The sequence below is a fragment of the Episyrphus balteatus genome, chromosome 4 (genome assembly GCF_945859705.1).
Source record: "Episyrphus balteatus chromosome 4, idEpiBalt1.1, whole genome shotgun sequence".
Lineage (NCBI taxonomy): Eukaryota > Metazoa > Arthropoda > Insecta > Diptera > Syrphidae > Episyrphus > Episyrphus balteatus.
In genome coordinates, this window is record NC_079137.1 from 62,435,341 (window position 1) to 62,450,214 (window position 14,874).

Sequence of the window (14,874 nt, forward strand, 5' to 3'; positions counted from 1 at the left end):
ACAAGCAAATGCAAAAACACCAGCATTTACTTTGCCTCAGAAATGGAACAATACAAACCGGGAGGCCTGCCTCCTATTTCTGAGGTAAACCTGGCAAATCCCACAGGCAGATCATTAGTGTGATGGAAATACATTGGACTGTCATGAGCCCCTCGAAATTAAGATTATAATAACGCCGAATTAAGAATGAAGAAGAAATGTGCGCTTAGAAAATGAAGGTGACATTTTCAAAAAATTTTAAAATCAGCGTTTAAAGAATATGATGAACTTATTTTATTTAAACTTTAAAATAACTAGAGGCAATTAACAAATCTTATTTCTAACATAAACTCTTTTTGAGTGGAAAAATATTAAAATTAAAAAAAAAATCGCTTAACAGCTACATACACATCCTTCAAGTGCTTGAAATATCATTTAAAATTAGTTCTCTATTAAATCTTTGAGTACCTTCTTTGTATAAAAAATCCCTCTTTAGTTTTATGATGGTTCTTCCAAACATCACATACATATGTTTTATGTTCATAATCATAAAGGCTATTAGAAACGCTTACTGAAACAGGAATACAAAATTAGCTATTTTAAGATTATTTCGCGTAAGGGTAAAAATATATTTGAATTGCGAATAAAACGGTGCTGGAGAATATAGTCCAGTGCATTTATGATGTTCATATATGGGCGACCCAGCAGTTTGTACTATTCAGCATTGGCTGAATAGCATTACCCTGATTTTTCGCACTCGTGAAATTCACCTTTCGGCCGCCATCTTGGATTTTAGCTTTTATTAAATATCTCGATTTCTATTTATCATACATAAAAGTTGTGTATCCAAAAAACGTAGACAATTAAATTTCGCGTCTTTTATGTTAAAAACATTTTTTCGATAAAAAATTGGGGGTGGTACAAACTGCTGGGTCGAATTATAAATGCACTGGACTAATAATGAAAGACAAAAAAAAAAAGTATTTTTTAATACAACCTCACGTGCTCTGTCTAAAAAAAACATTTATTTGTTTTTGACAATCGCCTCATCTAAAAATGACTTCAAATATGTGGAAGAGTATCTTATATGTATGTATCTACCTATAACACGTGAACCGACTTTGAAATCCTATTAAACAAAATTTGTCGAACAGTTTAACATGTGGTTACCAAAGGAAATATTGAATATTTGTTTTAAAACCATTTCATATCCTGTCACGTTTTTTCTGATTCATTCAGATACTTTTTTTTATTGAAATTCATTTTCAAACAAAACAATGACAGGGAACAGGAATTCAATACATGTTATATGTTTTATACCCTAATCACAAGTTTCACATTTGAGTTAGTAAGACTTAAGTGACTACCAAGTGTCTAGTACCAGGTTGGGGGGTAAAACTTCAATGGATCATTTCCAAGCATATTTACCAACTAGATGAAGAAGTAAACAACTGTTTTTTGTAATGCTGAAAACAAAAAGAAAATTCTTGTGTTGTTGTTTTTGTTTTCAATGCAAAAACCCTAACTCCATTTACAAACTTTGTAAAATGACGGTTGCGCGTGGATGGGAGAGGACAAGGGGTTGGGAGTTGTAGGAGGGTTTCTTCTGAGGAATTTATCCTTTGATTTAGACAGAAGCGAAACAATTAACCAGAAGAAAACATAGGTGCCGTGGGTTGACTTAAGTGTAATTTTTTTTGGCGCCAAATAATCCAAGTCAATTGCAGCCCTAAAGATGTACTTTTTAGGTGTTAAAAGATAGATACCACTATGCTTCAAAAATTGCACTTCTTCTGGGTACAACTTGAATCTTTGTTGTGTTTTTATATTGTTGTGTATTTATATGAAATAATATGAATAATGATTGGCAAGAGTACGATATAATAGGTACCTTAGTCGGTGAAAAATGCACTTTTAAAGCTTCATTACTCCATCAAAAACACTTGCTTTTAAGTAATACTGCAATAGTGTAGTAGTTCTTTGGTAAGAACAAATAGTGTTACAAAAAAAACTTTGAAAAAAAGCAAATTTAGTGATTTTACTTCACAAAAATCTATAAAGCAGCAGAAAGTGGCAGCCGGATTTTGGTTATGAATGTCAAAAGAGCTTTTCAAATACAAAATAATAGATTTTTTAAACTGTACAAAATTTCATGAACAAAAATGTTTTTTTTATGAGTTTATAGATATTAGTCAAATCCTTGAATCTATTATATGTATTTATCTAATTTCTGGAAGCATCATTACTTCCAATGTTTCCAGATCCACTATATAAATAAGTTTTTGTTTTTAAGCATATGCAAAAAATTATTTTTGCAAAGGATTTTACTAAAATTGATCCACATTGCAACTGCATAACCGGACAGTGCAATGGTGTTTCCATAGTACACTTGTTTTCTGGATACACTTCAGTTTAAAAATGACAAAACCTACATTCTTTTAGTGGTTGATAGTAACCTTGTGTTTTGGTTTTTTAAAATATGAAATATTAAAAAAGTGAAGGAATATGACATGCAACCGATTAGGAACCAAAAATTCAAACTAGAAGCTATCTTTGTTACTTGGCTCACAAAATGGTTAACCTCTTCAAGGATACTGTTACTTTTTTTTTATTAATTAAATGTGAATAAAATTGAAAACATAAACATTGGAAAGCAAAATTGTTCTAAGTCCTTAACAAATCCTATGGAGTTTGAACAATTTTGCTTTCCGCAGACGATATGTAACATTATCCTTTAATAGGTTAAGTAGACCAAGCTTGAAGAATATCGCTTTAACAGTTTGACTATCAATTTGAGGTGCTGATTAAAATCTTGACTTCGCTCTCCTACAAATCTGAAATATATGCCTACAACACAAAAAGTTTATCTGTATATCGCAAGTAAATATTTCTTTCAACATCATTAAAAGTAAAGTGCAGTATTGCCCTAGTGTACATAAATGCCTCCCCGGTAAAGAGGAGAGGTGCTTTACACAAATTACTTTTCTTAATCTGTGTCCATAAAAAAGAACATTTTTTATTTGTGCGTGGCATAGTAATGAATTAGTAATGCAAAATAGAGTACATTATATTGGCCATTCGATAAATTGGCATTGGTTTCACCGGCCATTTGTATACTCCCTTCGTTTTTCCGGTTTTAAAGACTTAAATAAGTACAAATGCATTTTGTAGAATCTTATTCACTCAATGGCTCATTATGTGACTCATTAAAACAGGCCTGCGTTAAAATCTATGCAATAGTTTAATAAATGCTTTTCTGGCATTAAAACGAATTGAAATTAAAAAGAGCGCGTAAAAAACTTCGAAATTTAGTGAGATTTGAGTACAACAAAAGCATGTTTCCAGGTCACAAACATTTTCTAACCATTTTGTCCTTACTACTTAAAACCAATAAAATTTTACAATAGTAGACTGAAATATTTTATTACTAACATACTAATATTTATCTTATATATTTTTTACTTTTAGTTTCATCTGAAATTGACAAAATAATCAAAACAAAATGGCAGAATCAATTATAAGTATCAGTGATAGTGATGATGAAGATGTTGTACCTTCTACATCAGCTTCAGCATCCTCCACATCACGAAATAATCCTTCGCCATCAACGAAGCCACCACCATCACTGGAATTCTCGTTATTATCATCTGCAATGTCTAGTTTTAATATCTCAACACAATCAAGTTATGATTCAGCATCCGGATTGGCGGCAATGTTTAAACCTTTGGGAGCTGATTTGTTGGAAGCAAGACAATTACAAGCAATGAAAAAAAAGAGAATGGCCATTTTAACACCGTTTCCAGTTGTTCGAGATGTTGTCACTAAATTGAGATTATTGTTAGGAATTCACGAATCAAAAAGAAATGTTTTGGGAATTGCTCAAGATTATATCACGTAAGTAGATTTTTGTTTTTTAATTCATAAAATTGTTTCCTATTAAAAAAAACATGTTTAACGGTTTGGGGCGTAAAACATTTCCTGAAAAAGTTTTTCTCTTACTCTATAACGAAAATTGGATAAGTGAATAACTTTTCAAGCTGTTTAGGGAATTTATTGCTATTCAGAATATATTTTACAGATGAACTTATTAATACAAAATTCGTTGGAATTTTTGTTCAGGTAAAACGGATTGGTAATGAAAATAGATAAAAACAAAATATTCCGATTGAAAAATCCCCTTTCGGATGACTGGATAGCACGTGGTTGCTCTTAGAATACAAATTACTAAAATTTGTAAATGTATATGAAAATTAAAAAAAAACACAAAATTCGTTCTTCAAATGAAAAAAACAACTCTTTAAATGAAATTGGGCTCAAAAAACAGTTTGCAGTTTAATTTCTTTTATGAAGATGCATTTTTAGAAAAAAAAATTCAAAATCTTTAGAGCCGTTTTTTTAAAAAAGCTATTATATTTTAAATATTAATATTGACAAATAAAGTTTTAAATTTATTTGTTATGCCATTTTGTGGCAATTATAATTCAACATCCAAAACCAAAATTTAAAAAAAATTCAAGTCCCGTATTCGAAAAATAGATTTTTCAAAAAAAATGTTCAAAGTTTGTTTAAAAATCCAAAAAATATATTTTTCAAAATTTTATTTTTGATTTTTATTTGGGCAATATTAATGTTTTTGCATAAAAAATTTGTTAAAACTGAATTAATAATTTGGGAGATAGTAATTAAAACTCGGTTCTATTGGAGGTACAGTCAATTAAGATTTTTGAAAAAAAAAACTTTTTTTGTCAAGAGATAGACTTTGTCTCAAAACTAATATCTGAATTTTTTTTATCAAAACCTTAGGAGCCATTTTTGAGAAAATTTATTTTTTCCAAAATTGCTATATGACAGGTACCGTTATTTTTGGTAAAACAAAAATTAATTAATAAAAATCCCTCTGTACGGGATCCAAAAACTGCTCCTTATTTAGTTTAAAAACGCCCAGTCATCTAATGAACTGTCAATTTCCCTGGCTCGTAGTTGCTTCAAATATAAATATGTATTCAATCGCATCTTATAAATCTAAGCTTTGAACATAGAAAAAGCTGCTATATAGTGTTCCATTGATTCCATCAAGATAATTATAAATTCTGCTATCGTCATCTCTTCGGGGAATGTCTTTCTAAAAAACACAACCTTGTTGCGGTTTTATTCTATTTAGCCTCGAGGGTATTCCATGGATGAAACTTCGTGGGAAATGGCATAACTCTAATTTTCAGTGTTGCAATCGCCTTAAGTTTTTTCCATTATGGATGATGATATTCATCCCATAGAATTAGATGATACCAAATTTAAAATACCTAGCTAAGAACGTAAGTTAGAATAACCGTGTTAAATACATCATTTTGGTTTTGTGAAGTGGTGGAACATATTAAAAAACTCAAACAGACAAACAAGCAACTTTGGAAAAGGCAGAAAAAAAAATTAAGCAGAATTGTATTACTATTTATATTAATTATTTATTAAAAAATTAATCTAAATGTTACCACGGGCAACTATTGCTGAGTTTTATATTTCCATTGCGTAATAAAGAGAAACAAATATTCTTCTCATTGTCAGGGTTAAAATTTACTTCCCACTGTGTGTGTGCATTACAAATTTTTAACACTGAATTTAAAAAATATTCCTGGTGGTGCTGGGAGTTACTGTAAATAACGAAGGATATTTTGTCGTTTTTTTTTTTTTTTTTTGTAGACATGAAGTTGTGTATGTATATTGTGTATGCAACCGGTAGCAAATAAATTAAATATTTTGTCCAAAAAGTAAAATGGGTGTAATTGAATCTGAATCCAACAACGTTTGGGGAAAAAGAGGAAGAAGCTTTTAATCAAATTTCTCAGTTTTCAGTTTGTTATTTATCATTACTTTTTGTGTACTACATATTTTTGTATGTGTGTGAATGTATGTTCATATGTGTATAGCATAGATGTTATTTCAAATATTTGTTTAAAGGACCGTTTAAAGTCATTCCTTATGCAGGTATCTAGTAATTTTGTTTTTGTTTAACCGTTGGCAGAGAGTTTTTGTAAATTATAGAAGAATTATAAGGGAATAAATTAATAAATATTACCTTACATATTTGGAATACGGAAAATTATTTCTCAATATTTAATTACTTTGAACTTTAGAAGCAAGTTTTTATTTAATTATTTTTATTTTGATTCTATTGGCATTAGTTTCTTTTTTTCAATAATCTTCTACTTTCTGCTGCTTTGCAAAGTCTTTTTGACTAAATAAATATATTTAATTAAAAATAGACACTACTTGTTGGGCCTTCTTGAGGGCAGTTTATTTTCCAGGAACCATCTTCTCGAGTGTCAATTACATCAGCGGATAAACCAAAGGAGAAACATTACTTTCCTTTGTGTTTTTTAAGCTTGATTTGATACGTCAGCAAGCAACAGGCTTTTATTAATTTTTTTTAATCATAAAATGACGGCGTAGGATGATCGCAATTTCACAATTTTTTATCTAAAACAAAACACCTAACCTCAGTGAAGTATGTAGGTTTTTTTAATTTACTGATTTTTAAAGCAATGGCATTGGTTTCAAAATTTATATCGAAAAAATCCTTTGTACTGCACTAGGCATTAGGGTATTGTTAGGCAAGTCGCGTACTTGCAAAGTTTTCAAAACTTAATAGTTTAATCTCCAGTTCAACGAGCAGTAGGCAATCAACGAAGTTATTCTTTCTCAAAGTTGTTGAAGTTGAAAGTCCGCGTTGTTACATACGACTCTCTGTCACTCAAAGTAACGAACCAATTTGACTGAAACTTTTAGTTTGTGACATATCAAAAATCATTTAGTTGATCAAATCGACGACTTAATACTTTCTGCATATGCGCTCATTCCTATACAAGCCCATTTTTTTTCATTTTTGAAACCGAACAGTTGAAAAACTAAAAGTTGCAATTGCGCGATTAGCCTTAAGCTACACAAAAAAATTTCAGCCGGATGCTAAATGATTAAAATGAATAAAACAAACAAAACTCAAATAATTCGATAAAAACCATGAATGAGATTGATTTTAATCTATGTATCTTACTTTTTTTTTTGCACAGCAAAACTGTTGGCTGGATCAACGTGAAACAGCGGCACAGCGATATAAAAAAAGTGCGAAATATTTCCTTATTCATTTTGGAATAACTTATTCCACTTGTTCCTTGCGAAATCAAAACCTTTTCAATATTTCTTTTTCGAACCCTTTGTTTTGCACACCACTTTATGTACAATGTACATATGAATGTATTATACATTGTACAAGAAACTTAAATGAGAAATCAATTATATTGATATCTTTCTAAATGTCCCTTTACGAGAAATAATTCTTAACGTTTCCACAGAATGGGCGATTAACGAATGTTTATTTATGACGGTGACAGAATCAGTCCATAAAATTAAATAGCTTGAGCCAATAAGTAAAGTCTGTGTCATAACTATATTATTTTTGTTTCAGTATTGACCGATTCTTTCGTTTGAAAAAAGTAATTATTCAACAGAACATTTTTTTTCAGTGATTTGCTGTCAATTATTGCGGCATTTGTTTTTTAAGTCAAACAAAATACCATAAAAAATCAATTTAAAAAAAAATTGCTTTTTATACGCTTTAACCGACTTACAGAAATACGATACCAAGTCGTTCATAAAATTGTTGAAGTGCTTCGTATTCGAAGTATTTTACTTAAGCATTGATAGTATTTACGCCTTATATCACTATCAAAGTTTCTGCTAAGCAACGTTCGCCTAGCAATTCCATCAGTGAAAATCCACGTAGTCTCTCGTATTTCAGATCAAACCATTGCAATTAGTTTAACAATCGAAGAGCATCATCCTTTTTTTTTTTTTTTTAATTTTGTTTCTGTTTACAGTCAGAGTCCATATCTAGGGTTGAAAAAAATTCTATTAAAACTCTTTCTATCCAATACACAATCAACAAAAGAAAAAAAGAAAAAGAAAAAATACTCAGTACGAATGGAAATACGCATCAATTTTTAAAAAAATATCCTGTTTTGCTGTTATTACATTCACCTGAATAGAACACAAAACAGTAGATACTTCCATTCTACAAGTTCTACGTTCTGAATAAACAAATCAAAGGGGTTTTCATAAGAGAATGAATAATTTCACATAACAAAAAAATTGCATTTCTTTGCATAAAAGCTTCGCTCCAGGTATAATTGGTTGTGCTTTAAATTCTATTCATGGTCACGGTGAATTCTATGAAAAAAACCTCGATTGAAGCACGTAAGTTTAGAAAATATGTTTTATTTTTGTTGTATCTCATAGATTTGACTATATGTTCTACCATACATTTTGCATCAGGACCAAATCAGCTTTCATTTTATTTTTGTTTTCAAAAATATCTTCTTTAATTATATTTCCAAACCTAACTACCTCTATGTCGCATTTAATTTTATTTTTTTGTTTATATAAAAACTGTGGAAGGTCGAACTCGAATTCTTTTTTGGGTGTTCAATGTTCACCCAAGTGAAAACTTGTTAATCCCTTTCGAAAAAAAAAAAAAAAATACCTACTGCAGAGTCCATTTAGAGAAAGGGATTACCTTTTTTTTTTACTTTTTGTCTGTTGTTTTGAATAATAGATCAACTGTAAATCATATGCATTTGAGATTTTGCTACCACAGGCTTCTAGGAACCAGATATAACTAGTTAAAAAGGTTCGATCTAATCCGTTTGTACAACTACTAACAAGTTCGAATGTATTGTAGAAGCCATGGATAGAAGAGAACAGTTTTTAAAAGAATACAATTCCCTTCCATTCTGCGAACTTTTTAACCTTCAAAAATAAAGGAATTGGTTTGTCATTCATTGATTTAATTTTTCAAAAAATTTTGTTTAAATCTTTAATTGTTTTAATATTGTAATAAAACATTCTGTGTAAAAATTGTGTTTTAACCGGTTTAACCGTAAGTTAACAATCCAAAAAATGTTTGTTTTATTTTAAAAATACAACAAAATCGTTAGAGCCGTTTCTGAGAAAAGTAAGTTTTTGAAAGTACCGTTAATTTTGGTGCTAAAAAAACTCAATTTCCCCTCTAAAGAATCATTCAAAATTCATGCTTGCCAATTTTTAATAAAATCACCGTCCCGCCTTTTGTAGATGCAAACGAATCCATAGTGTCAACTTAAAGCTTTCTTTCGTTAAAAAAAGTGCGAATTTAGTGTGCGTTTTCTCTTGGGTTTATTCTTTTTTATTTTCATGCAATCCCTTCATATTTGGCGCCTATAGTTTGTATTTTGCATTTGTTAGTATTATTTTAAGACTTCCACAAACGTTGATGGGGGAAACTAAGAAAAACAAACCAAAAATAAACTCGGCTACTGACCCCATTTGTTACTGGCAAATGTTGTTTTGTTTGTTATAGTATCTTGTTTCTCGTCATGTTTCTTTTACAGAGCTTATGGAATTGAAAGCAGAATGTTTGCTATTGCAAATGTATGTTCATATGTATGTCGAGAAAAAAACCTTCGATATTTGCGTACTTTTAGTGCATAATGCATCCATGAATACAGATTTAATATATTTCATGCTCCTAATTGTTTTTTTTTTTAGAACACAAATATTGTTTAAGAAAATTTAAAATTAATGAACAAAATATTTTCAGATATTTTACATACATACATATAAAAATAAATTATAGCCGTGTTTTATTGGTACTCAGTATTTTACTGAGTAAACATTTTATGCTGCAAACAACAAAAATTAATTACTTTTATTTATTTATTCATAACATTTATTATTGAAGGGTAAAAAATGTATAAGTTAAGAAAAACAATTTCTTTCAAATAAAAAACTTTTGTGTATCCTTAGCAATCATTTGTTGTTGTTCCTCGTGCAAAATTTTACTGAGCTAAGTACTGAGTTACCAATAAAACACGGCTTATATAATAAAAAATAAAAACTGGACGCCAAGCTTAGATGGAGTCGTTTCTCGAAATTAAGGCAGTTATTTAATCCTATTACACCTGATTATTTAATGATTTAATCATTTAATCCTCATTTCCTACAAAATAATTCCGTTTCTCTTTAAACGATTAAAGACTACTGACCAAATCTTTAAGTGTTTAATGATTGATAATACATCAAAACAATTAGCCATGCAAAAATGGTATTCACAAAATCTTTTTCAGGTAAATAAATATGAATTAAACAATGTTTAAATTTTTGAACATCGTTTATTTAACGATTTTGTTATAATATCGAGTTTTCCATCAAAAGTCTTGAAACGCATAAAACGTCGATTATAGGTATTAATTTTCGTCGAAAACAATGAATGAAACTTCCAATTTTTCAGTAGGAGATTAAAGTTAACCACAAGTTAACCCAACTATTTTCTCGAACTAGCTTTGAGTTATTAAAATGTAGCTAAAACATTCTTTCCAAGTTTTTGTGGAAATCTGCATCCATTGCCTCCTAGCTTATTATGTTAATTGAAGCTAAATTAATTTGAAGGATTAAGTATTTCAGGACTTTGGTTTTCATGCTTATACCAATGAAGTGTTAAACCAGGCGATTATCGAATTAATGATTAATCACTACTATTACGTGTATCGTTTGTCCTAAAAAGACAAATAAGCGACTCTAGGAGCGCCAATTTTGATTTACTAAAACCACAATTCCACGTATCATTAATGTCTAAAGAAATAACGTTGTTCAAACATACCACTGTAACGTGAAGGCCCTTTCATGCGTGAACAAAAATAATTAAAAAAAAAAGTAGACAAATTGAGAACTTCCTCTTTTTGGAAGTCGGATAAAAATTGTAAATTATATTTTAAGAAACGTTTTTTTTTGTGAAATACACCATGGCAGTAGTTTGGTCATTTGGTTATGGGTACGCTAACAGTAGAAAAACAGTGCAGTATATTATATAATTAAAAAAACTTAATTTCTTACATTAAAAAATTCACTACGTACATTCATACTTCCATTTATCTAACGAACTTAAAAAAAAAAAACTCCTTTGAGAAATTTAATATTCATACAACCAAAGCACAATAAATTCATCAACCAAAAGCTTTAATTTCCCAAAAATAACTTCACAATGTCCAGTTATCAGTGGCAAACCATCATCAACATCCTCATAATCACACTATATAAACCCAACAATAATCGTATACACACATGGTTGTCCAAAGTTCCGCCAACAACCAACTAACCAATACAAAAGGATATCAAATTGCAAGAATATTGATTTTCCCAAATGCACTTGCACACTTATTCTATCTACAACCACAATCACCACCTGACTTTATTAACATGCACAAATTGTTGAATGCCGCTCTCTCAACTGGGTGTGGGTGTAAAAGTCCTTGCATTTTCATTTTCCCATGAACTAATTCTGCATTCCCGACGATGTTGATACAATTTACTTTGTTGTGTTTTTTATTCAATTTACTGCTTTTGATTTCACATTTAGATATAGCTTTTAATTAATGGTTTAAATCAATTAATTAAATACAAAACATAATCTTTACCATACAAATGTGAGAAATGAGCTTATAAATGATAATAATGTAAAAAACAGGAGTTCATAAGTTGTGGAAGTAGGTAGATAGAAAATGTATCGTTTTTCAGCGCAGACGTTATTGCAAAGCTTTTGTGTAAAGTAAAAACAGATTCAATGTGTGAACCTACATACACACATGTAGATATAAATTATCATCATTCAAACTCACATCAAAAATTGAACTCGTTCAAAAGTTAATATGAATAAATTTTTTTGTGGGTGGGGAAATTTTCATAACAGCGAACGACCGCCAACAAAAAATGATATATCAATGTTATGTAGGAAATTAAGGATATTTTCATACTTATACCAACTGAAGAGCAGGTTAACCCCTAGAAAAGTTGAAGAACAGACTTTATCAAAACCACATAATGATGTTTAAAGGCATTAAATGGTTTTTTGAGGTAATTTTTGGGCTGCATATAAAAAGAGTAGAGGAAAAGGCATGAACTTAGCTAAAGATTTTCAGCGCTAAAATAGACAGAGTTGTCGATCGAGCTGGCTAATCTAAGCAAGGGCGATGAGAAAATAATATCTGAACTTTAACTTTTGAGGACACTATGAATACTTTGCCTCTTTTTTAACTAAAAAAAAAAAAATAGTTAAACAAATTTAAAGGCTTAAATTTTTTTTAAAACAACTAATCTCTTAAGATATTCTTCAAATGTTACTAATTTCTGTTTTTTTTTTTTTTTTTATTTTAGATCCTTGAAGTTCTACCAACGGCAAATAATGAACTGTCCAAACAGGTGTCGCTTGCTGGCAAGACATATAACTATGACTATGTGTTTAATAAGAGACCTTAGTAGGCATTTGTTTGATGTAAGTATAAATTTGTTACTTAATGCAAATGGTAAATCTATAAATATTTATTTTATTTTTCATTTTTCACAGAGTCCACATTATTCACAAAAAATAAGTGAACTGCTTGGATTATATATATTTTTTGAACTTCACTGCGCAACAGATTTTAAAGACTCGAAAGTAAAAATTGCAGAAAGAATAATTAGCAATATTCATCTACATTTACAGGTAAGTTATTTTAATTTTAAGTTAATCAACATTGTCTCCATGAAATAACTCTCCAGTAAAATAATCCACTCAGAACAGAAATATTTTGGTAATACACACTTTCATTGTTTGTGTGCGAATTAGTTTGCTGCCAACTCTACTCTTCCATCAATTATCAAGACTCTTTAAGATTAGAAATTACTTTTCGCACCGTTCAAACAAGTCATATTGGATGGATTCAAGTCTTAAACTCACAAAATAAACACTAGTGTGCTCCAGGGCTCCGTTCTTTCTCCGGGTTTCTTCCTCATTTTTACTAATGATCTCATTTCTGAAACTTCTTATCCACTTCTGATGATAGTACCCTAAGTTTTTCATATTCGTTTGAATATTCATAACCATGTCCTTCGGATGTGGAACTTGAACGGCAAAATATGATAAGCTCACTAAATTTTGATCCCGACAGCAATGTCCATGTCCAATAGGTGTGTCAAAGTGCTCAACTATGGAATTTTCAAATGTAATAGCTTTTAAAAATTGCATTGCTTATCAAAATTGAATTCTGCGTTCAAAATTTTCATTTTTATTAATATCCTTGGCTCGCTCATAATATAGGAAGGAATCGAAGAAATTTGGATTCTTAGAAATTTTTGAAATATATGTTTTTTTTTTAATTGCATCGTTTGGATACAAAAAAAAATATATTAAATATTTTTAGGCTTTCTTGTAATTCTAAGAAAAAACTTTTAACCTTATTTTTGTTAAGCTTCGAAATAATAAGCGAAGGAAAAAAAAAATCATTTTTTCAGATAAAATCGTTTTTTTCTTAACTTCAACTGATTTGAGCGAGCCAAAGACGAACGATATTATAATTTGTTTTTACATATTATTAAACCTTAGAGGCTAATACACTATCACTATACAATTAAAATTTGACAAGATTAAATAACACCAATTTTCGCTTAACTCATTTAGTTCTGACCAATGAGAAAAATGTTGTTTGTATTTCCATAATTCCATATCGTTCCTCGCAATTGTTGCCAACCCAAAAATCACATGTCATAGCTTAACATAACTTTAGAATTCGTAACTCTAGTTTTTCGTAACTTCGGTTTCGCAAAACTTTGACGCTCGTTACTCTGTCGCCCGTAACTCTGGTATTCGTAACTTAGTCGGTTTCCCGTTTTAGAAATTATATAATTGGAGAGTTATTTCACGCAATCGCAATAATAAGATCACAAAGATATAATGTTTTAATTTTTCTTTTTCCTTTAAGAACGCTAAAGCAAATTTTGTACTGAGAATTTTTGCTTTTCTTGACAACATGTGCAAACAAGGTGAAATAGCAACAAAAGTTTTTCAGTAAGTTTTTTTAATTTGTCCAATATAACCAGGTTTATAATTAATTTTTTTTTACCTTTCTTAATTCCAGACGATTAATACCTGAACCAATAGTTATGGTTAAGAATGAATTACCTGATCGGTTATTCATTCAGTACTTGATTGTTTTTTATCACTGGAAAGAAGCTTGGAATGACTATGAAGATCAACAGAAAGTTGTTGCTTTTGCAAATAAATTTATGAAACCAATGAACACGATTAAATCAAATGATATATATTCAAAACACTTGCCTTCTTATATTAAACGTGATGATGCGGCGGGATATTTTCTGTCAAATTTGGTCTTTTTTAATGATTTAAGAACTGTAAGTATATAATATAAAGATAAATATATGATATAATATGATATAATTTTGTTGATAAAGATTGGATCTTGATAAAAGACTATCGAATCTTTTCTCCTTATTTCTTGAAGATTTCAATTAATAAAATATTTTCTCTTCTTCTCATTTCTAGGCTTCAATATTGGATGGAGTTCTAGACAATGGAATAATTGTAAGTATAAATTTGAATATTGTTTTATTTTAATTAAAATATAGTCAATGATGATTATGTAAAAGGTTTGATTTTTAAGTTGAGCCGGTGTACGAAGTGGTTATATGACTTCGATGCTGGAGTTCCTTTTAAAAAAAGAAAACAAAAAAATAGCTGAGACATATTTAAGATTTTAACACATCGACTGAAAGAGTTCCAGGTCTAATGTAGAAAATTTGATAAGCCCTATTCTGAATGAAAATTCGTTTTTAATTGTCTTTCCTTTTCGTTTATAATGATGAAAAAGCAAACTTTCCGGAAGCTTTTTGATTTGAAGTCCTTCCCTAGGTTGGGGTCAAAATTCAGCTGGGGTCAAAATTCTGCTTTACAAAATTTTGCATTAGAAATTCAGCTTTTTGAATTTCTGTTGTTTAAAATTCTGCTTTTCATAATATTACTATACAAAATTCTGAAAAAAT

General features: G+C 29.7%; 1 protein-coding gene across 3 annotated transcripts in view; it reads left to right on the plus strand.

Moving 5' to 3' along the window:
* Positions 1–14,874, plus strand: part of LOC129917686 (mucin-2-like) — a 51,824-nt gene that overhangs the window by 8,223 nt on the left and 28,727 nt on the right. For all 3 annotated transcript variants that reach the window (XM_055997738.1, XM_055997740.1, XM_055997739.1), the window contains exons 2-7: positions 3,448–3,873; positions 12,214–12,331; positions 12,404–12,541; positions 13,797–13,882; positions 13,953–14,226; positions 14,378–14,416. In XM_055997738.1, coding sequence (XP_055853713.1) covers positions 3,482–3,873; positions 12,214–12,331; positions 12,404–12,541; positions 13,797–13,882; positions 13,953–14,226; positions 14,378–14,416 — 1,047 coding nt within the window. In that variant the 5' untranslated portion in view covers positions 3,448–3,481. The remainder of the gene's footprint in view (positions 1–3,447; positions 3,874–12,213; positions 12,332–12,403; positions 12,542–13,796; positions 13,883–13,952; positions 14,227–14,377; positions 14,417–14,874) is intronic.